This window comes from Scyliorhinus torazame, chromosome 5 (genome assembly GCF_047496885.1).
Source record: "Scyliorhinus torazame isolate Kashiwa2021f chromosome 5, sScyTor2.1, whole genome shotgun sequence".
Taxonomy (NCBI): Eukaryota; Metazoa; Chordata; class Chondrichthyes; order Carcharhiniformes; family Scyliorhinidae; genus Scyliorhinus; species Scyliorhinus torazame.
Window position 1 is genome coordinate 173893185 of NC_092711.1, and position 22535 is coordinate 173915719.

The window sequence follows — 22535 nt, forward strand, 5'->3', positions numbered from 1 at the left end:
AGGGAATTGTTCCAATGTCGGCCTTTTTCTTTGTCAAACAGGTCAAGTATTTGCGTGGTTTATTCCAAAACTCGTACAATGTCTGCCTCGCAAACCTTTCTCGACCTGCTGAATCAATAGGGAATCCAAAACCACTCTTGCCGCATTAACCTCCTGCAGCAATAGCTTATTCAAAATCTCCTTATAATTCTGCTCGGCCTTCGTGAAACAAACCCCCAGACATTGCTGGTTCTTCAGCATCCGAGCATAAACTTTACATGTCTCCCATAAAATGGAGGGGGAATACCAGGGGTCGTGTTAATCCAAAGGAAAAACTCAAACTCGTTTTTACAATGCTTAGTAAATTAAGTATCTCTTATCAGAGAGGCAACAAACCTCCACATTCTCGACCTGGGGGTGAACCCTCGAGTAGAATTCCAGAGAAACAGTGGGATGGTCCACAACCGATGGTCACGACGGTGCAAGAGGACACCAGGTGTAGGATCGTCCTTGATATTAAAATGTTGTTGAATCTAGTATGACATTGATGTGGAGCTGGAAAGAAGGTAAAATCTCCTCCCCTCGGGTGCAAAGTTCTCCAAACATCCACATAACCCACCTCCTCACAAGTAAAGGCCAATGCCCTGGCTTGCGGGGTGGGGGTGGAGGGGGGGTGGGGGTGGAAGGGGGTTGGGGGGTCCTGGTAACCAGGAGCTTATCTACCAGCGGATTTAAGGGACAGTTGAAATCACCAACCACAAAAGAGTTAGTTGAAGCTAACTGCAAAATCCACAAAGGCCTTAGTAATGAACTCCGGGAGCAATTCGGGGAGCCATAAACATCCATTATTGAAACAACATCTCCATGCACCAAACCTCTAATGATCACATATCGACCTCCTTTGTCCTTGGTGCAGGTTTCAACCTTAAAATGGATATTTTTATTAATAAGGATTGCCACATCCCTGCTACTTGATGAAAAGATGAAAAAACCTGCCCCACCCAATCCCGCCTCAATTTAAAGTGCTCATCATCCAGATGAGTTTCCTGTAATAAAGCTATGCCGACTTTCTCCTTAAGGAGAGGATAACCATAGATTATCATAGAATTTACAGTGCAGAAGGAGGCCATTCGGCCCATTGAGTCTGCACCGGCTCTTGGAAAGAGCACCCTACCCAAGGTCCACACCTCCACCCTATCCCCATAACCCAGTAACCCCACCCAACCCTAAGGGCAATTTTGGACACTAAGGGCAATTTATCATGGCCAATCCACCTAACCTGCACATCTTTGGACTGTGGGAGGAAACCGGAGCACCCGGAGGAAACCCACGCACACACGGGGAGGATGTGCAGACTCCGCACAGACAGTGACCCAAGCCGGAATCGAACCTGGGACCCTGGAGCTGTGAAGCAATTGTGCTATCCACAATGCTACCGTGCTGCCCCATTTGAGCCAGGGAAGTGGGATTGGAAATTTTCGGAGATGGGATTGAAAAGGAATTAGGACACTAAAAGACGTATTTCTTGGGGGTCGTTTTGCGGGATTGAAGGAGCTGGGAGCGAAGTATGGGCTGGAGCAAGGGGAAATATTTAGATATATGCAGGTTCGAGACTTTGCCAGAAAGGAGATAGAGCTTCCCAGTAGAGCCGGGGCGACAGGGGGACTGGGGAAGGGGTAGTATTGGTGGTTTACGGGGCTATTTTGGAGGAGGAGAAGGCGCCTTGTGTATTGATGTTTGCCCAATGTATTGTTCTCATGTATGGAATGATCTGTCTGAACTGTACGCAGAACAATACTTTTCACTGTATCCCGGTACATGTGACAATTAACAAATCCAATCCTCACCATTGAGGTGATAGTATTTCTAATCAGTAAGGCTACTCCACCCCCTCTGCCGAATTCTCTGTCCCTCCTGTAAACTTTATAACCGGTGTATTTGCCCAGTCCAGACCATCCTGCTACTTGTTTTTGGAACTGTATTGAGTTCCCTTGAGGCCTTTTTTGTACTCACAGCTCCGAAACTCCATCCCTCCGAGTCCACTCCCTGGAGACTAGGTCTGGGGAATAGGTATTGGAGATGAGGTATTGGGGAATGAGAGGAAGGAATGTTCCATAGAAACTAGAATTCTCTGTTCTGAATTTCTATCCTGTACTGAGTGTTGACTTTTGTAAACTCCTTTTACAGATATTACAAGAGGAGGAATTACAGACAGAGATCTCAATTGTCACGTCTCGGTCTTACAGAGTCACTCGATACCTTGGGATCTGAGTATCATCGGCCTTTGAATCTAGAAGGAGAAATGTTTGCCCGATCTGTTGGCTTCAAAAGATTTTAACCATCAGTGTGACTGGAAAAGCACCGAGACAGACACACCCGAGTGAGAGTGTTCCAGGGGACTCACTGTGGAAAGAGCTTTAACCTGTTACACTGCCTGAAAAATACATCACACCATTCACAGCGGGGAGAGACCATACACGTGTTAATAATAATCTTTTATTGTCACAAGTATGAAGTTACTGTGAAAAGCCCCTCGTCGCCACATTCCGGCGCCTGATCGGGTAAGCTGGTACGGGAATTGAACCCGCGCTGCTGGCCTTGTTCTGCATCACAAACCAGCTGTCTAGCCACTGAGCTAAACCAGCCCTTCACCAGTTTGTGTGTGGTCAAGGCTTCAACTAATTGTCTGTCTGACCTGGGGAGACACGAGGAGACCCAAAACATGGAGAAACCATGGAAATGTGGGGATTGTGGGAATGGATACACAATCCCATCTCAGCTGGAGATTCATCGACGCAGCCACACTGGGGAGAGGCCGTTCACCTGCTCTCAGTGTGAGAAGGGATTCGCTCAGTTCTCCAGCCTGAAGAAACACCAGTGAGTTCACTCTGGGGAGAGGCCGTTCACCTGCTCTCAATGTGGAAAGAGATTCACTCAGTTATCTAATCTGAAGTCACATCAGCGAGTTCACACCAGGGAGAGGCCATTCCCCTGCTCCCAGTGTGGGAAGGGATTCACTGAGTTATCCAGCCTGAAGAAACATCAGCGAGTTCACACTGGAGAGAGGCCGTTCACCTGCTCTCAATGTGGGAAGGGATTCACTCAGTTATCCAGCCTGCGGAGACACCAGCGAGTCCACACTGGAGGGAGGCCATTCATATGCATGGTGTGTGAGAAGGGATTCAGTGATTCATCTACCTTGCGGACACATCAGCGAGTGCACACCAGGGAGAAACCGTTAACCTGCTCCCAGTGTGGGAAGGGATTCAGAGATTCATCCCACCTGCGGATACACCAGCGAGTTCACACTGGGGAGAAACCTTTCACCTGCTCTCAATGTAGGAAGGCATTCACTCAGTTATCCAGCCTGAAGTCACACCAGCGAGTTCACACTGGAGAGAGGCCGTTCACCTGCTCTCAGTGTGGGAAGGGAACCCATGATTCATCGCACCTGCTGAGACACCAACAAGTTCACAAGTGATTACAGGAATTGGATTGTGCTGTTATTGTTTCTGCTTCAATTACATCCAGGACTGAATTTTGAGAGTAACGAGGCCGCTGAATAGCGGGAAATGCCAAAAACGAGATCCGCGCCAGGCGCCAAACAGTTTGCGATGCAACCGGCCCGTTGCCCTTGGTGAAATCAGGATCTCGCCGTAGCGAGGTGAGAAACCAATTATCACCTCTTCAGCCCTATTTCCATACAATTAACGAGAGCTACCCCAGATCCAAAGGCCTTCCGTCATTCAGCGATCTCTTCAGCAAGTGCTCACACTGGCGGCGATTAGTATTTCTTTTGTAAAGCTTGAACCAGTCAGAAGAACTCCTGAGGTGAGCCGAGGAGGTGAGTAGCCATCTTTGCTCACAGGCAAAGAGCCCGGGGGCACTGGGCATGCTGCCCCAGTACTCGGGGGGGGTGGGGGACCTTCCGCAGGGGTGGGTTGCCATGGGGTGGGGTGGGGGGAGGCCTTGGGGGTGGCAACCACTCGGGCACCACCATGCCAACCCCTGGATCATGTGTTCCAGTTCCGGGGGCAACCCTTGTCCCTGCCCATCTGCCCCAACAGCCACCCGTAACCCCCACCGACTGCTGATGCCTCTGGCTGTGTGGCTGAAGGCTGTTGCTGATAGGGAATTGGCAATTGTGAGCCCTTCACAGATGCCAAGAGGATTCCTGTGGGTGGGCAGGCCTTGTAGCATGTGGGAGTCATTGCCTAGCATTGCAATCAAACCTTGATGCCTGGACACTGCGGGGGACAAGAGCATACACGCAGCATCCGCACACCCAGGGGATGGGACAGAGCCTCAGGGACATGTCCACGGCCAGAGGGTGGGTGGGTGCCACATCAGGTGGTGGTGGTGGGGGGGGGTGCCTGGAGAGATGGGCAAAGGGACCAGGGGTCTGCCCGCATTGCAGAAGAAAGTGACAGAGGCATCATAATGTTTGTGCAAAGAGGTATTTATTGTGCTGTACGTTATCCCACTCCTGGTGGCGTGGTGGCGTGGTGCCCCCCCCCCTCCCCCACCCCTGCGCCCAGTACCCTCGGTGATCCTCGACGTGCCTGGCCCTCCTAGCTCTAACACTATGTCTGGCTGTGACCAACGTTGACGAAGCTGCACAGGCGTGACTGACGTTCATTCAAGTGTCTATCTGAAACCGCGCACCAGGGAATGAACGCAGGCGGACCATTCTGGTTGAAGCCACGCTAACGTGACTGACGGATTCGAAGCCGCGGAGATGGGCCAACGCTCACTCGAGCATCTGGTTGAAGCTGCACAGGTTGTTGAAGCCATGCAAGTGGGCCAATGCTCACTCGAGTGTCTAGTTGAAGCCGCATAGTTCACTGCATTTTCTTTCCCTTTGTCTATTTGTTAGATTTCTTTCTCCATCGCATCAGAAAATAAATAAATAAATAATGCCGAATACAAAAAGAAAGAATGTTCCGGGTTCTGATTGAGGAGCCGTGAGCTCCATCACAGGGTTCACAGCGGAACATCAATCTCAGTTAATGCAGAAAGATGGTTGGGACCCACACCTTACGGCTGGGGGACAGGAAAGCTGGCGGATGGGTCAGAAGAAGTTTAGAGAACAAAAGGGGTAATAATTCTGAGCAGCCTATATTTAGTGAATAATTAGACAAAGGAATGAGACAATCCAGTCCAGCCGGTGGCTGCAGTTTGCAGCAACACAGTTGGGCAGATAGGGTGGGGCCGCCCCAGTGGATAAAACACAATCACCAATCGCCCTTGGGCCGAGGATACTGAGCCTCATCTCCCTGTGGCCAGAACCAATAGATACTGAGAATTGAAGGAAAAGGAGACATTTAGTAAACCCACAGGGTAAGACTAATCCTGAAGGAACACAAATTTGCTGAGGAATAGCAATGGTGTCACTTTACCTGCCTGAAGACACAGGAAACTGAGCGACAAAATGAAACAATTCAGCTGGACAGCTGGAAATGAAATACAGGCTTGTGTCTCAAAGGAAAACTCCGTCTGTGAAAAAGCATTTTTGCAAACTTTAAACCAAGGCCTTTCAGAGCAAGTTGATAAGGACAAGTACAGCTCCTCCTGCGATTACCAAGGGGGAGGCTGCCCTAAACATTACAGTCATATATTCTCCCCTCCCTTGTCCTGGCGAGTTAGCAACAGTTATAGTTAAAAATGTAACAAATGAATTTACTGTTCCATTTGAGATGCTAATAAGAGTTTTTTTATTGTGTTTAGTTCTAAAAAAATGTTTACAATTAGTTTGGATAGGAAACTAAACTTCATCTTATGTGAAACTCTGATTTAAATAAAATTCCAACCGCTCGGATTTAAGAGATAGGTTTGAAAGTAAGTAACCCATGTTTAGGTCAGTCTGTTCCAAAACAAAGATAAGACGAGTTTGGCAGCAATCCAATTTTAACTCCCCAGTACATTTGGGTGATAAAAAATGTTGAGAGTGAGTTTAAAACATTTTTTTTTTATTCTCCTCTTTTCTCACATTTTCTCCCAAATTTACACCCAACAATAATCAGTAACAAATATGTCAATCCCCATATCAATAACAACGATCCCATCCTCCCACCAAACCCCAAACATTAGCTCGCATGTTCACATAAACAAATGACAAAAAGGAATCAGGAATCACCCATAGTCGCCATTAACACACACAGCCCCCCTCCCCCTCCCCTCCCACCCACCCGCCCCAACTAATGTTCGATGTTATCCAGTTCTTGAAAGTGCATAATGAATAATGCTCATGAATTGTAGAACCCCTCCATCCTTCCCCTCAGTTCAAACTTAATCTTCTCAAGAGTCAAGAATTCCAACTGGTCCCCCCGCCACGCCAGGGCACAGGGTGGAGAGGCTGCTCTTCAACCCATCAGGATCCGTCTTCGGGCGATCAACGAGGCGAAGGCTACAACATCTGCCTCCGCACCCGTTTCCAACCCTGGCTGGTCGGACACCCGAATATGGTTGGAGTTCTATAAACATCTTCCATGACCAAAAGGGGGGGGGGGAAGTGTTGGAGGGCATTGTGTGATACTGGACTATGATATAAATTATAGGTGGCCCTGTAACTACATCTGTGCTCCCATATTACTTTTGAATAGTTCTGATGAAACAAAAGGTACTCATTGGCTTAGATGCCTGTTTAGAAGAGGCAATTTGTAGAAATAGATAGTGTATACACAATGCTGTTAACATCAGAAAAGACACAAAATGGCTGAACAAGCCTGTAAGCTGTCTCATGAGACCCAAGCGTGGGTATGTATAGAGAGTGTCCCAACAGCCGCTGATAACAGCTTCACAGAACAAGACTTGCAATGTATCCTTGATAAGCTCAAGGTCTAAGGCTGTAGACAGGGCACATTAGTTAGTTTTAAATGACTTCTGTATGAAGTTAGGGGCGGGTAAGACAACACCCACTTTAACCATATATGTGATAATTGGGTATGCCAGGAAAATTGATTTATTGCATGTAAAAAGTGTGACGTGAATATAGTTGATTGATTGTATGTAAATGAGAAAACAACTAATTCCGCCCCTTGAATCTGTATATTAACCCATGTGAGCTTTAGCTCAAGTGAGAGAAGGTGCTGTCACAGGCTGTGGAGTCTGAGACCTTCCCTCCCAGAATTCTGACATCATAAACTGCTTTTTTTTACTGATACTCAGGTCATCATGTGAATATTTTCACCCCTAACATTGTCATTCTTTTATTTAATTATGTGATATTCCCAATGAGAGAGTGACCTCGAGGAATTGAGCTGAGTTCTAACTGTACCATCAAGCAACATTGCATAATATTATGTATTAAAACCCCATTCCTGTTTGTTTCAGTCTGGTCAATGAACTTAAACTATGACGATGGAGCAATATAGGAAATGATAGAGGCAATGATTCAATAACAGTCCTGCTGATATTGTCTCTTTAAACATTTCAAGTTCTTTTTTAAATACATTTAGAGTTTCCAATTATTTTTTCCACCTCCCCAGCGCGCTGGCTTCATCCGTCACAGCTGGAGCTCCGAGTCAGCCCGCCATCGGCGGCGAGACTTTTCCCCCCTCCCCGCTCCCGCTGCCCGATCTCCCGTGTCTCGCGTTCAAGGAGCGAGCAGCCAGCTTCCGTCCTCCTCCACCTCCCTCGGCACCACCAGCAGCAGCTCACAGGGATCCTGGGCGATCTGGTCCTGCAGGAACTTCCTCAGTTCCTCCTCATTCCCGATTGGAACCGGGGCCTTTAGTTTGGAGTCCAGGTTGTAGTAGGCCCGTTGATTTGCCTGACTGCCACCCAGTGCTTGCGCTGGATGGGGAGCGAGACAAAGCCCAGCGTCATGTTGGAGGGAATGTTGAGGATGAAGCCATGGACCCGGCTCAGCACCGAGCTGCTGAGCGACTTGCGTTTATCCCACCAAATCGCAGCCAGACTTTGAGTTAGCAAGGCGGCCATGAGGACGTTGACATCATAGTTCCCGGTTCCTAACAAACTGCGATGTGGATTCACCAGAGAGTCGGGAGCCAGCCGGCCGCTCAGCCCGTCCAGCTGATGCTGGGTGAAGAGCGGCTGCTGCAGGAGGTTGTTGAGGGCGTGGAGGGCGCAGAGCTCCAGGCGCTGCCGCTCGTGGTACAGCGGAGGGGGGGGCTCCGACATCCCCACACCCGGGGGGGGCTCCGACATCCCCACACCCAGAGAGAGAGGGCAGGCCGCTGGGTGAGTCACCGCCAACCCCGAGGATGCGGCATTCCCGCCCAGGCACGGACACCGGACAGAGAGCCCTTTTTGCATCTTTTAACGACTTATTATTTTTGTTTTTCTTTCTTCAATCTAAAAACAAAAAATTTCTTCCAAAAAAAGTTTTTTTGAATATTCCTCAAAACGTCCCCCGGGGCCGGACTTCCGACTTCTTAAAGAAAACACACTCTAGGCGGGAGCCACCCGGTGTGGAACATCTCCACTACATTGCGCCCTGGCTTCGGGCCTGCCGCCTCATCCTCAGTTTGGCTCCGCCCCCTTTGCTCCAAATGCGTGCGTCCCGGGCCCGACACCTCAGCTCCGGCCGCCAGACACTCGCGTGGGGTTCCTCGCCGGTTCTGAAACCGGCCCGGCTGGACGCCCGGGACAGCCCCAAAGGCCGCCGAAAATCGGGGGGGGGAGCAAAAATCGCGGAAACCCACAAAAGCGGCGTAGACAGTGGCCACCGGCGGGAGCTCCTCGAGGACAGAGACTTGAACTCTTTCCACAGTCAGTCCCCTGGAACACACTCACTCGGGTGTGTGTGTCTCGGTGCTTTTCCAGTCACACTGATGGTTAAAATCTTTTGATGCCGACAGATCCGGCAAACATTTCTCCTTCTAGATTCAAAGGCCGATGATACTCAGATCCCAAGGAGTGACTCTGTAAGACCGAGACGTGACAATTGAGATTTCTGTCTGCAATTCCTCCTCTTGTAATATCTGTAAAAGGAGTTTACAAAAGTCAACACTCAGTACAGGATAGAAATTCAGATCAGAGAATTCTAGTTTCTATGGAACATTCCTTCCTCTCATTCCCCAATACCTCGTCTCCAATACCTATTCCCCATACCTAGTCTCCAGGGAGCGGACTCGGAGGGACGGAGTTTCGGAGCTGTGAGGACAAAAACCTTATCTCGGGGATTCGCAGCCGAGTATCCAGGGAGTGGACTCGGAGGGGCAGGGTATCGGAGCAGTGACTATAGGAAGGATGAGCTAGCTGACCACTGCACCCTGGTACAGGAGGCCATTCAAGTGGGGGGAGGAAGTGGTAGTTGTCGGGGATTCTATAATTAAGGGAACTGATAACATCCTTTGGAAGCAGGACCGAGAGTCCCACATGGTATGTTGCCTGCCCGGTGCCAGGGTGAGGGGCATCTCTAACCGGCTTGAAAGGATATTGGAGAGGGAGGGGGAGGATCCAGTTGTTGTGATCCACGTTGGGACAAACAACATCGGCAAGACTCGGAAAGAGGACCTGTTTGGGGAAAATCAGGAACGAGGAACAAAATTAAAGAACAGGTCCTCAAAGGATATAATCTCTGGATTATTACACGAGCCACGTGCAAATTTGACACAGGGATGAGAAAGTTACAGAAGTAAGCACGTGGCTAAAGGAGTGGTACGGGAAAGAGGGGTTCCATTTCACGGGGCACTGGCATCAGTATTGGGATAGGAAGAATCTGTACCGATCTGGGACCAGTGTCCTTGTGGAAAGGATAAATAGGGAGGTAAGAAGGACTTTAAACTAATAAATGGGGGGGGAGGGGAAGGCCTCAGGGGAACTCAATACAGTTCCAAAAACAAGTAGCAGGATGGTCTGGACTGGACAAATATACCGGTTATAAAGTTTACAGGAGGCACAGAGAATATGGCAGAGGGGGTGGAGTAGCCTTACTGATTGGAAATACTATCACCTCAATGGTGAGGATTGGATTTGTTAATTGTCACGTGTATCGAGATACAGTGAAAAGTATTGTTCTGTGTACAGTTCAGACAGATCATTCCATACATGAGAACAATACATAGGGCAAACATAAATACACAGGGCGCCTTCTCCTCCTCCAAAATAGCCCCGTAAACCACCAATACTACCCCTTCCCCAGTCCCCCTGTCGTCAGCACCTCCTCCAGCAATGTGGAAGCTGGCTCTACTGGGAAACTCTGTATCTCCTTTCTGGCAAACTCTCGAACCTGCATATATCTAAATATTTTCCCTTGCCCCAGCCCATACTTCGTTCCCAGCTCCTTCAATCCCGCAAAACGACCCCCAAGAAATAAATCTTTTAGTGTCCAAATTCCTTTCCAATCTCATCTCCGAAAATTTCCAATCCCACTTCCCTGGCTCAAATCTATGGTTATCCTCTCCTTTAAGGAGAAAGTCGACATAGCTTTATTACAGGAAACTCATCTGGATGATAAGGAACACTTTAAATTGAGGCGGGATTGGGTGGGGCAGGTTTTTTCATCTCCTTTTCATCAAGTAGCAGGGGTGTGGCAATCCTTATTAATAAAAATATCCCTCTTAAGGTTGAAACCTGCACCAAGGACAAAGGAGATAGATATGCGATCATTAGAGGTTCGGTGCATGGAGATGTTGCTTCAATAATGAATGTTTATGGACATTCCCCGAATTACTCCCCAGAGTTCTTTGTGGATTTTGCAGAGCTAGCTTCAACTAACTCTTGTGTGTTTGGCGACTTCAACTGCCACTTAAATCGTCTGGTAGATAAGCTCCCGGTTACCAGGAACACCCCCACCCCCCGACCCCCACCCCGCAAGCTAGGGCGTCGGCCTTTACTTGTGAGGAGGTGGGTTATGTGGATGTTTGGAGAACTTTGCACCAGAGGGGCGGAGATTTTACCTTCTTTCCAGCCCGAATCAATGTCATACTGGAATCAACAAAATTTTTATGTCAAGGACGATCCTACACCTGGTGTCCTCTTGCACCGTAGTGAACATCGATTGTGGACCATCCCGTTTCTCTGGAATTCTACTCGAGGGTTCACCCCCAGGCCGAGAATGTGGAGGTTTGCTGCCTCTCTGATAAGAGATACTTAATTTACTAAGCATTGTAAGAACGAGTTGGAGTTCTCCTTTGGGTTAACCCAACCCCTGGTATTCCCCCCCTCCAATTTATGGGAGACATGTAAAGTTTATGCTCGGATGCTGAAGAACCAGCAATGTCTGGGGGTTTGTTTCACGAAGGCCGAGCAGAATTATAAGGAGATCTCTAATAAGCTATTGCTGAAGGAGCTTAATGAGACAAGAGTGGTTTTGGATTCCCTATTGATGCAGCAGGTCGAGAAAGGTTTGCGAGGCAGACGGTGTACGAGTTTGGGAATAAGCCGAGCAAATACATGACCTGTTTGACAAAGAAAAAGGCTGACATTGGAACAGTTCCATCTGTGCAGCTTGGGGGAGGGAAAAGGGTTGTGAGGACAGAGGAGATAAACAGGGATTCGGGGAATTCTATGCAGGATTATAAAGTCTGTGAAGTCTGGTGAAGGGTTGCTGGATATGGAGCATTTATTCTCTTCCCTGAAGCTTACGGAGGCCTCAGAAAGCCAGTGTGAGCCTCTTAATGCTCCCCTTTCTAGGGAAGAGGTCTCAAAGGCCATGAAGGAGCTCAGCTGGGTAAAGCACCAGGAGCGGATGGCTGTGGGTGTGAGTTTTATAGGGGGCTTGAGGATTTGTTGTTGGACCCATTGATGGCGAGAAGGCTGGAGGACATCCTTCCAACAATCGTGGTGGGGGGGTTCCAACAATCGTGTGGGGGGGGGGGGGGGGGGGGCGTGGCGGGTGGTAACCAGACTGGGTTTATAAGGGTTTTCCAGTAACAATGTTGGACGGTTGCTGAATGTGACTCAGGCTTTTCAGAAATACACAGTGGATGGGCTGGTGATCTCCTTCGATGCAGAGAAAGCTTTCGCTCAAGTCGAATTATCTGGTGCATACCGTTCGAGGCTTCGGAATCGGTGAGGATTATGTCGAGTGGATTAAATTGTTAGATTATAGGTAAAGTCGCCAAGGTCCCAGATGACCATAGGCTGCTTTCCCCATTGAGAGGTAGAGCTGACTGGTGGTGATTCAACCTGAGGATCAACATACCTCAGGCAAGACACAAGGTTGAGACAAGGTTGAATAACCTCAGCCAGGAATTGAACCCTCGCTCTGCATCACAAACCAGCTGTCCGAACAACTGAGGTTAACCGGCCCCTGTTATATTACAGGCTGGTCAGGGGCAGGGCTCATGGATGGTTTATAATTGTCGTATTTGAGCTTCAGAGAGAGTCTCGACAAATAAATGTGTCAAGCTGAGGGAGCAAAGGATGTCAATGTCTTTAAGAGAGAGAGAGAGACCTGGGCCAAGCTTTGCAGAGTCTGCACCCTCCCTGGATTCACTTCCTTTCCCTTCAGTTGCTGCAAGTGACCAATTGAAGGTGGGAATGAGAAAAGAAATGGAAAGGGGGAGAAAAGAAAGTGTTTTACTCACAGATGTTGGAGACATGAAGAAGTTTTCAGTCTGTGTGATGTTCAAGCTCCATTCACACAAAGCCCGCGCTGATTGCCTGGAGGACCAGAGTCCTTCCGGTCATCCAACCCTTCCCATTGGTCAACGCCTCAGCAGAAAGGTCAGTGGTGAGCTTTCCCTCGCACATGCGCAATCTCTCATCTCCCTCAGACATGCGCAATCTCTCATCTCCCTCAGACATGCGCAATCTCTCATCTCCCTCAGACATGCGCAATCTCTCATCTCCCTCAGGCATGCGCACTCTCTCATCTCCCTCAGACATGCGCAATCTCGCCTCTCCCTCAGACATGCGCAGTCCCGGGCCGGGGGGGAGAGAAAATCACCGAGAGGCTTCTCGCTCTGGCCGGAGCCGTCAGTCGGTTGCCTGGAAACCTTGTCTCGAGGAGGGGGGACAATGAATGGGGCGGTGGAAGGTTGTTGACCAATGGGAAGAGTTGGTGAACCGGAAGGACTCTCTTCCACCATCCAATCAGCTCCCCCGTTCGAACGTGGAAGCTGGACACTGAGGAAACCTGGGGCCTCGCACGGACTGAAAACTTCTTCATGTCTCCAACATCTGTGAGTAAAACACTTTTCCTCTCCTTTCCATTTATTTTCTCATTCCCACCTTCAATTGGTCACTTGCAGCAACTGAAGGGAAAGGAAGTGAATCCAGGGAGGGTGCAGACTCTGCAAAGCTTGGCCCAGGTCTCTCTCTCTCTCTCTCTCTCTCTCAAAGACATTGACATCCTTTGCTCCCTCAGCTTGACACATTTATTTGTCTGGCTAAAAGGATGGTCTCTTTCCGAATGTTCACAATTAAATGGCTGGTTTCTCCAGGCGATGGCTGACATTTAAGGGGACAGTCAATTAATATCAGAGACATGTCTCGTGCTGTTATATGGTACAGATTAGATATATTATTTATGGTTCTGTAATAAAGTACAATCCAGTAATCTCTTCCCTTGGAGGGTTATTAGTCTCTGGATTTCTCTTCCCAGGGACCAGTGGTGTGTGGGGGTCATTGAATATATTCACGGATGAGTTGGACTGATTTTTAATAAATTGTTTTGTTTTAAATCATTTTTAATCAATGAATGCAACAGAGTAACAGAAGAAAATCGTGGCAAATGGGCACAGAGCGGAACAAGAGATATTGCCAACATCAATCCAAGCAACACATTGCAGAATTAATTTGGAACAGGATATTTGAGGGACCAGAGCCTCGAGATGAAATGCCAGATCAATTGAAGAACCAGTTAACAGGTTAAAGTAGTGAGTGGGGAAAGAGGGTAAGGGTATATAACAGTTCAGTTTGTAAACCCAAAAATATCACAAACGGGACGGGCTAACAGCATAATGAAATTAAAATGAATTACACAACATAGATGACATAGAACTCCTGTAGTGCTGAAGGGTATTCGCCCCTTCACATCTGCACTGAGCCTCAGAAAGAGCATTTCACACAGGCCCACTCCCCATCCAATCCTCGTAAGCCTGTCCATTGATCATGGTCAACCCACCTAACCTACACATCTTGGACACTAAGGGGCAAAATAGTGTGACTAATCCACTTTCGCTGCACTTCTTTGGATAGTGGGAGGAAACCGGAGCACCCGGAGAAAACACTCAAAGCCACAAGGTGAATACACAAACTCCACACAGACAGCCACCCAAGGCTGGAATTGAACCTGGGTCCCTGACGCTGAGGGAGCAGTACTAACCACTGTGCCCTAAGTTAAATTGAATTCACTCATGGAAAGTCCAGGAGGAGCAAGTCAGTGAATTTGGAGCCTATCTATTTGAGATAGGAGTCCCATACTTTACCCAATGCATCAGACTCCGAATGAATTACAGACATAAAAATTGCATGGAGATGCTTTCCATAATCAGCCTATGCTGGTTTTGGATCGAGGGAGAACTGACTGGCCTGCTTCTGTATTGAGCCAGATGAATGTTGGCTCCATCCTAACCCAATCCCTTATGAACCTAAGACGAGAGGCCAATTGATGAAGCCTGATTTTTCAGGAGACCATACCCTCCCTTAGCTCCTGGTGATTGGAGCTTAACAAACTTGAGGCAAGGTTTATTTGTGTTCCAGGTAGAGTCATAGATATTTACAGCTTGGAAACAGGCCCTTCGGCCCAGCTTGTCCATGCCGCCCAGCTTCTATCACTAAGCTAGTCCCACTTGCCAGCATTTGGCCCATTTCCCTCTATACCCACCCTGCCCATGTAACTTCTAACTGCTTGTTAAAGGACAAACTTGTACCCGCCTCTACCACTGCCTCCGGCAGCCATTCCAGATGCTCACCACCCTCTACCAGCCTCCCCGAACAGGCGCCGTAATGTGGCGACTCGGGGCTTTTCACAGTAACTTCATTTGAAGCCTACTTGTGACAATAAGCAATTTTCTTTTCATTTCATTTCTATGTAAAGAAACTTCTCCTCTGGTCTTTTTGTATCTCTCTTCTCTCACCTTAAACCTATGCCCTCTAGTTCTAGACTCCTCTACCTGAGGGAAAATATGTTGACTATATACCTTTTCTATGTTCCTCATTATTTTGTAGACTTCTATAAGGTCACACCTAAGCCTCCTACGCTCCAGGGAAAAAAAGTCCCAGCCTATCCATCTGCGGTCTTACCAATGTCTTGTCCAACTTCAATAAGACATCCCAACTCCTGTGTTCAATATTCTAACCAATAAAACTGAGCATACTGAATGCCTTCTTCACCACCCTGTCCACCTGCGACTCCACCTACAAGGAGCTGTGAACCTGTACTCCTAGATCTCTTTGTTCTGTAACTGTCCCCAACTCCCTACCATTAACTGAGTAGGTCCTGCCCTGATTTGATTAATTCCCCTAACAACTCTGGTTGACAGCAGTATAGGCAGCATCTGCAGAGGGTACAACAGTCTGGGCAACACATTCACTTTAATGAAGGCAATCCTCGCCATGAAATCGGAAGAGCCGACCACCGGGCAAGGTCCCACCTAATAGTCACCATCAGCTGTGAAAAGTTGGCCCCATACAGCTGCCTGAAAGAGGGGCCATTGACATTCACCGGTTTTTAAATGGCATGGTGGGGGTGGGGGGGCATCTGAAGGGGAAGTTAGCAAGAGGAGGAGGCTTACACCTCAACCCCTCCCCACCGGCATGGCCTTGGACTCAGTAAAATTGATCTCGTAACCGGAGAAGGCACTGAATCTACCCACTACTCCAATAATGACCAGGACTGAAACACTGGGGATCGACATCATCAGCAGCCCGTCATCTGCACACAGAGTGATCGTGTGCTGCCTCATGCCACTCCCCAGTCCCGATATCAGAGGATCTGATCTGATATCCTCCAGCAAGGGCTCAATGGCCAATGCAAACAGCAAGGGGGACAGAGGGCAGTCCAGTCTTGTCCCTCTCTGAAGCTCAAGGTTTGATGCCCTTAAACCATTGGTGAGCACCGCCGCTGCCGGTTTGTGATGTATCAATTGAATCCACTCAATATAAACCTCACCCAACCCGAAGCCTCGCAGCGGATACACCAGATAATTCCACTCAACTCGAGCAAAAGCTTTCTCTGCATCGAAGGAGATCAGCAGCCCATCCAGTGCATATTTCTGAAAAGCCTGAATCACATTCAGCAACCTTCCAACATTGTTACTGGAAAACCTTCTCCGTATAAACCCAGTCTGGTCCTCCCGCACGATTGTCAGAAGGATGTCCGCCAGCCTTATCGCCAAAACATAAGATCGCAGTTTCAAGTCAACATTCAAAAGAGAGATTGGGCGATAAGAGGCCCACTCCTTGGGTCCTTGCCCACCTTCAGGATCAAAGAGATATTAACCTCACCAAGAGTCGGTGGCAGCATCCCTGAGTCAAAAGAGTGACAATACATATCTATCAACGGGTCCAACAACAAATCTTCAATCCCCCGATAAAACTCACCCACAGCCATCCGGTCCCGGGCTTTACCCGGCTGCAGTTCCTTCATGGCCTTTAATACTCTTCCCTCGAAAGGGGAGCGTTAAGAGCCTCACAATGGCTTTCTGAGGCCTCCAGAAGCTTCAGGGAAGAGAAAACATGTTCCACACTCACCAACACATCAGAATATTGCTCAGACTTGTATAATCCTGCATTGAATTCCTGAAATACTAGTTTGTCTTCATGACCCTTTTCCCTCTCCGAAGCCGAACAGAGGGAATTGCTCTAAAGTCGACCTTTTCTTTGTCAAACAGGCTACGTATTTGCTCAGCTTATTCCCCAAACTCGTACAACTTCTGCCTCGCAAACGTCCAACTTTTCTGTTGGGACAATAGGGAGCCCAAAGCTGCTCCGCCGTGTTAACCCAAAGCACTCTTGCCGTGTTAACCCAAAGCACTCTTGCCGTGTTATCCTCCTTCAACAGTAGCCGACTCGGGCCCTCCATATGATTCTCCTCCACCTTCACCAAACAAACCTCCAGATGCCACTGGTTCTCCAACATCCTGCACCTTTTATTAGCAGTGTAAGACATGATCAGCCCCGAGCATAAACTTTACACGTCTCCCACAAAATGGAGGGGGAAATACCAGGAGTCGAGTTAACCGAAAGGAAGAACTCAAACTATTCCGTAAAGTGTGCCGTAAATGAAGTGTCTCTTATCAGGGAGGCATCAAACTTCCACGTTCTCGACCTGGGGGTGAGCCCTCGAGCAGAAACTCCAGACAAACGGGGGAAGGTCTGTGATTACGATGCTCCCTGTGGTGCAAGTGGACACCAGGTGTAGGATCGTCCTCGGCACAAACAAATTGCTGATTCGAGTATGACAATGATGTGGGGCTGGAAAGAAGGTAAAATCTCTGCTCCTCGGGTACAAAGTTCTCTCAACATCCACATAACCCACCTCCTCACAAGCCGAGGCCAACACCCTAGCTTGCAGCGTGAGTGGGGGGGTGGGGGGGTTCCTGGTAACCGGGAGCTTATCTACCAGAGAATTTAAGTGGCAATTGAAGTCACCAACCACAAAGAGTTAGTCGAAGCTAACTGTACAAAATTCACAAAAACCTTCATAATGAACTCCGGGAGTAATCGGGATCCATAAAGATTCATTATTGAAACAACATCTCCATTCACCAAACCTCTAATGATCACATATCTCCCTCCTTTGTCCTTGGTGCAGGTTTCAACCTTAAAAGGGATATTTTTATTCATAAGGATTGCCACACCCCTCCTATTTGAGGAAAAGGAGGTGAAAAAACCTGCCCCACCCAATCCTGCCTCAATTTAAAGTGTTCCTCATCATCCAGATGGGCTTCCAGTAATAAAGCTATGTCGACTTTCTCCTTACGAAAGGAGAGGATCTTTTTCCTTCTGATAGGGTGATGGATGCCCCGTACATTCCCTGAGAAAATTTGCAGATTAACTGCTGCCATTAGTTAGGCGACAGAGAGACAGGAACAGATTTTCACACCACAATCGGGCGTGCGCCATTACCCCCTCCTCCAACTCTCTTTACACCAGAGGCACCAACGTTTCCACAAACTGCTCCTTTCACGGATAAAAGCCCCGTCTGTACCAGAGTAGGATAAAGTCAACAACACATAAACCCTCCCAGAATAACAAAAATACAAAAGAATCACCAACACAATAGATCCAAGGGGACATTCCTCAATAAGACTGAGGACCCGGAGGATTAACCCCACGGCCAGACTGTCGTTACCCTCAGGATACCTTCTCCAAAATGAGAAGAAAAGAAGGGCCAACAAGGGAATGGGGAATGAATGCCCCTCCCGCATTTTAGACTCACCCGTGAAGACCTACATCCACCACCACCCACCCTTCGGCAATGGCACCACTCGGTTCTGCCATGATTAACGCTCGGATAATAGAAGACAACGGATAATAAGCACACGGCACATCTGCCATAACTGAGATAAGATAATCCGAGTCCCTGGAACACTCGAGGAGAAGAAGAAGACATTCAATTGGCGCTCACAGAATAACAACTCCCTTCAACAGGATAAAAGATAACAATTTCAGACAACAACACCAAGATAGGGAAAGAGTTTAGATTAGAGCCTGAGTTAGTCTGAGCTGCAAATCATCGCTCCAATCGTAGCCCTTCGAGGATTTAGCGAAGACCAAGGCAGTAGTCAGATTATTGAAAGACTTGACGGAGTTGTCAATATAATTTTCAGGGTCACAGGATGACGCAACATAATTTACTGTAAGGTGAGGTGGGAGCCAGGTCTCACCTCACCTTGCCCGTCTCCAGGACCCTCTGGTGATCTTTCAAGTTGTGGAAGGGAATGATTACAGGCCTGGGATGAAAACTATCCCTTGGCCTCAAAGACAGGATCCGATGCCCTTTCTAATTTCTAATTCTAATACCCAGGCTTCAGATCCAGCTTGAGAAAACGTGGCAGCCGGTCCTCGAAGAACCTAACGCGAGCCTTCCCCTCCACACCTTCTGGCAGGCCGACGACTCAGATGTTCTTTCTCTGACCTTTGGTTCTCCAAGTTCTCCAGGAGTCCACCACACCACTCGGCCAGTTTTCCAAGGATTAAATTTGTGCCTCCGCCGAGGACGCATCTTGCTCAACGTTCAGGATTCTCTCCTCCGGATCATCGAGCCTCTTAATGGTGTTTTACAGCTCGACCTCATGAGCTCACAGATATTGAGTCAGCACACTCTGGTCAATAACACTGAGAATGTCGCTGACATAGATCGGCCAATGATCCCACAGAATAGACGAGCAGGCTCAATGGGCCAAATGGCCATCTGCAGCTCGTATTTGTTATGATCTCTGTGCCTAGGACAGGAAGCAGTGAGCATGCGTCTGTCAATCAACCTGAATCAGCACCTTCAGGAGAATTGGGAGGGTGAATATTAGATACAGCAGTGAGAATGGAGGGAGAGTGTGTGGGATGGAGATTTGCAGCTTTTGGGGAATGAGCGAGGAAAGAATGTTCTCTAGGAACGAGAATTGTCTGTTCTGAATTTCTGTCCTGTACTGACAGTGATGTCTTTTGTAAATTGTTTTTACAGGATATTAGAAGAGGAGGAATTACAGACTGAAATCTCAAACTTCACGTCTCAATCTGACTGAGTCTCTCAATTCCTTGGAACTGAATATCACCCGACTTCGTATCTAGAAGGAGAAATGTTTGTCTTTTCTGTCAGCCTCAAAAGATTTTAACCATCAGTGTGACTGGAAAAGCACCGAGACACACACACCCGAGTGAGAGTGTTCCAGAGCACTGACTGCGGAAAGAGCTTTAACCTGTTACACAGCCTGAAAAAACATCACACCATTCACAGTGGGGAGAGACTGTACACGTGTTCTGTGTGTGGATGAGGCTTAAACTGATTGTCCAACATGGAGAGACACGAGGACACCCAAAACATAGGGAAACCGTGGAAATGTGGCGACTGTGGGAAGGGATTCAGGGTCCCATCTCAGCTGGAAGTTCATCGACGCAGCCACACTGGGGAGAGGCCGTTCACCTGCTCTGTGTGTAGGAAGGGATTCACTGAGTTATCCAACCTGCAGAGACACCAGCGAGTTCACACTGGGGAGAAGCCATTCACCTGCTCTCAGTGTGAGAAGGGATTCACTCACTTATCCAGCCTGCAGACACACCAGCGAGTTCACACTGGGGAGAGGCCATTCATCTGCTCTGTGTGTGAGAAGGGATTCACTCACTTATCCAGCCTGCAGACACACCAGCGAGTTCACACTGGGGAGAGGCCGTTCACCTGCTCTCAATGTGGGAAGGGATTCATTCGGTTATCCAACCTGCAGAGACACCAGCGAGTTCACACTGGGGAGAGGCCATTCACCTGCTCTCAGTGTGAGAAGGGATTCACTCACTTATCCAGCCTGCAGACACACCAGCGAGTTCACACTGGGGAGAGGCCATTCATCTGCTCTGTGTGTGAGAAGGAATTCACTCACTTATCCAGCCTGCAGACACACCAGCGAGTTCACACTGGGGAGAGGCCGTTCACCTGCTCTCAGTGTGAGAAGGGATTCACTACTTCAACGAGCCTGCGGAAACACCAGCGAGTTCACACTGGGGAGAGGCCGTTCACCTGCTCTCAGTGTGAGAAGGGATTCACTACTTCATCGAGCCTGCTGACACACCAGCGAGTTCACACTGGGGAGAGGCCGTTCACCTGTTCTCAGTGTGAGAAGGGATTCACTCAATCATCCGCCCTGCGGAAACACCAGCGAGTTCACACTGGGGAGAGGCCGTTCACCTGCTCTCAGTGTGAGAAGGGATTCACTACTTCATCGAGCCTGCTGACACACCAGCGAGTTCACACTGGGGAGAGGCCGTTCACCTGTTCTCAGTGTGAGAAGGGATTCACTCAATCATCCGTCCTGCGGAAACACCAGCGAGTTCACACCGGGGAGAGGCCGTTCACCTGCTCTCAGTGTGATAAGGGATTCACTACTTCATCGAGCCTGCAGAGACACCAGCGAGTTCACACCGGGGAGAAGCCATTAACCTGCTTTTAGTGCGAGAAGTGTGAGCAAGCGGGTGACTTTTGAGGCGGAGTATTGTGGCGGATAAAGGGGGCCGATCTGTGATGGTGAGTGGTAGGCTGCAGGGGGCCCGGGTGGTGCTGGTGAATGTATATGCCCCGAATTGGGACGATAGAGGGTCCATGAAGTGCATGCTGAGCCGGCTCCCGGATCTGGAGGTGGGGGGGGACTTTAATCCGGTACTGGACCCGGCACTGGATCGATCCAGGTCGAGGTCGGGCAAGAGGCCAGCTGCAGCCAAGGTTCTGAGGGGGTTTATGGATCAGATGGGGGCAGTGGACCCGTGGAGGTTTGCCAGGCCAGCGGCTAGAGAGTTCTCCTTTTCCCATGTGCACAAGGCCTATTCACGGATAGACTTCTTCGTGGTGAGTAGGGAGTTGATCCCAAGAGTGGAGGGGACGGAGTACTCGGCAATAGCGATTTTGGACACTGCCCCGCACTGGGTGGAGCTGGAGTTGGGGGAGGAGAGGGGCCAGCGCCCGCTGTGGCGCATGAATGTGCCACTGCTGGCAGATGAGGTCTGTGGGCGGGGCCGAGGGTGCATTCAAAGGTACACGGAGGCCAATAATAATGGGGAGGTATTGGTGAGTGTGGTCTTGGAGGCGGTGGTCAGGGGAGAGCTAATCTCAATCAGGGCTCACAGGGATAAGAGGGAGAGATTGGTGGGGGAGTTACTGAGGGTGGATAGGAGATACGCGGAATCCCCTGAAGAGGGGCTGCTGAAGGAGCGCCGGAGCCTCCAAACGGAGTTTGATTTGCTGACTATGGGGAAAGCTGAAGCCCAGTGGAGGAGGGTACAGGGTGCAGCGTACGAGTATGGGGAGAAGGCCAGTCGGATGCTGGCGCATCAGCTACGTAGGAAGGAGGCGGCAAGGGAGATTGGAGGAATCAGGGACAGAGGGGGGAACACGGTGAGGAGTCCGGCCAAAATAAATGAGGTCTTTAGAGATTTCTACGGGAACCTGTACAAGTCAGATCCCCCAGCGGGGGGGGGGGGGAGGAGGATGTGGCGGTTCCTGGACCAATTGAAGTTTCCAATGGTGGAGGAGGGGCAGGTAGAAGGTTTGGGGGCACCGATCGGGATGGAGGAGCTGGTTAAGGGGTTGGGGAGTATGCAGGCGGGCAAGGCCCCGGGGCAGATGGGTTCCCGGTTGAGTTCTACAGGAAGTTTGTGGAACTGCTGGGCCCGTTGCTGGTGAGAACCTTCATCGAGGCGAAGGAAGAAGGGATTCTTCCCCCAACGATGTCGCGGGCTCTGATCTTGCTTATCCTCAAGCAGGACAAGGACCCGCTGCAGTGTGGCTCGTATAGGCTGATTTCGCTCCTCAATGTGGATGCCAAGTTGTTGGCGAAGGTCCTGGCGACTAGGATTGAGGATTGTGTCCCGGGAGTGATACACGAGGACCAGACGGGGTTTGTGAAGGGCAGGCAATTGAATGCAAATGTGCGGAGGCTCCTGAATGTGATCATGATGCCCTCGGAGGATGGGGGAGGCGGAAGTGGTGGCGGCAA

At 49.2% G+C, this 22535-nt stretch overlaps 1 protein-coding gene and 1 pseudogene across 1 annotated transcript; one reads left to right on the forward strand and one right to left on the reverse strand.

The window, feature by feature from the left end:
* Window positions 1–6172: 6172 nt before the first annotated feature.
* Window positions 6173–12706, reverse strand: LOC140420718 (josephin-2 pseudogene; annotated as a pseudogene).
* An 83-nt stretch (window positions 12707–12789) lies between these two features.
* LOC140420719 (uncharacterized) lies at window positions 12790–22007 on the forward strand. Its single transcript, XM_072504711.1, has 2 exons — window positions 12790–13073; window positions 19520–22007. Exon 2 carries the CDS (start codon window positions 19851–19853, stop codon window positions 20994–20996), a length of 1146 nt encoding a protein of 381 aa, XP_072360812.1. The 5' UTR covers window positions 12790–13073; window positions 19520–19850; the 3' UTR covers window positions 20997–22007.
* Window positions 22008–22535: the final 528 nt, after the last annotated feature.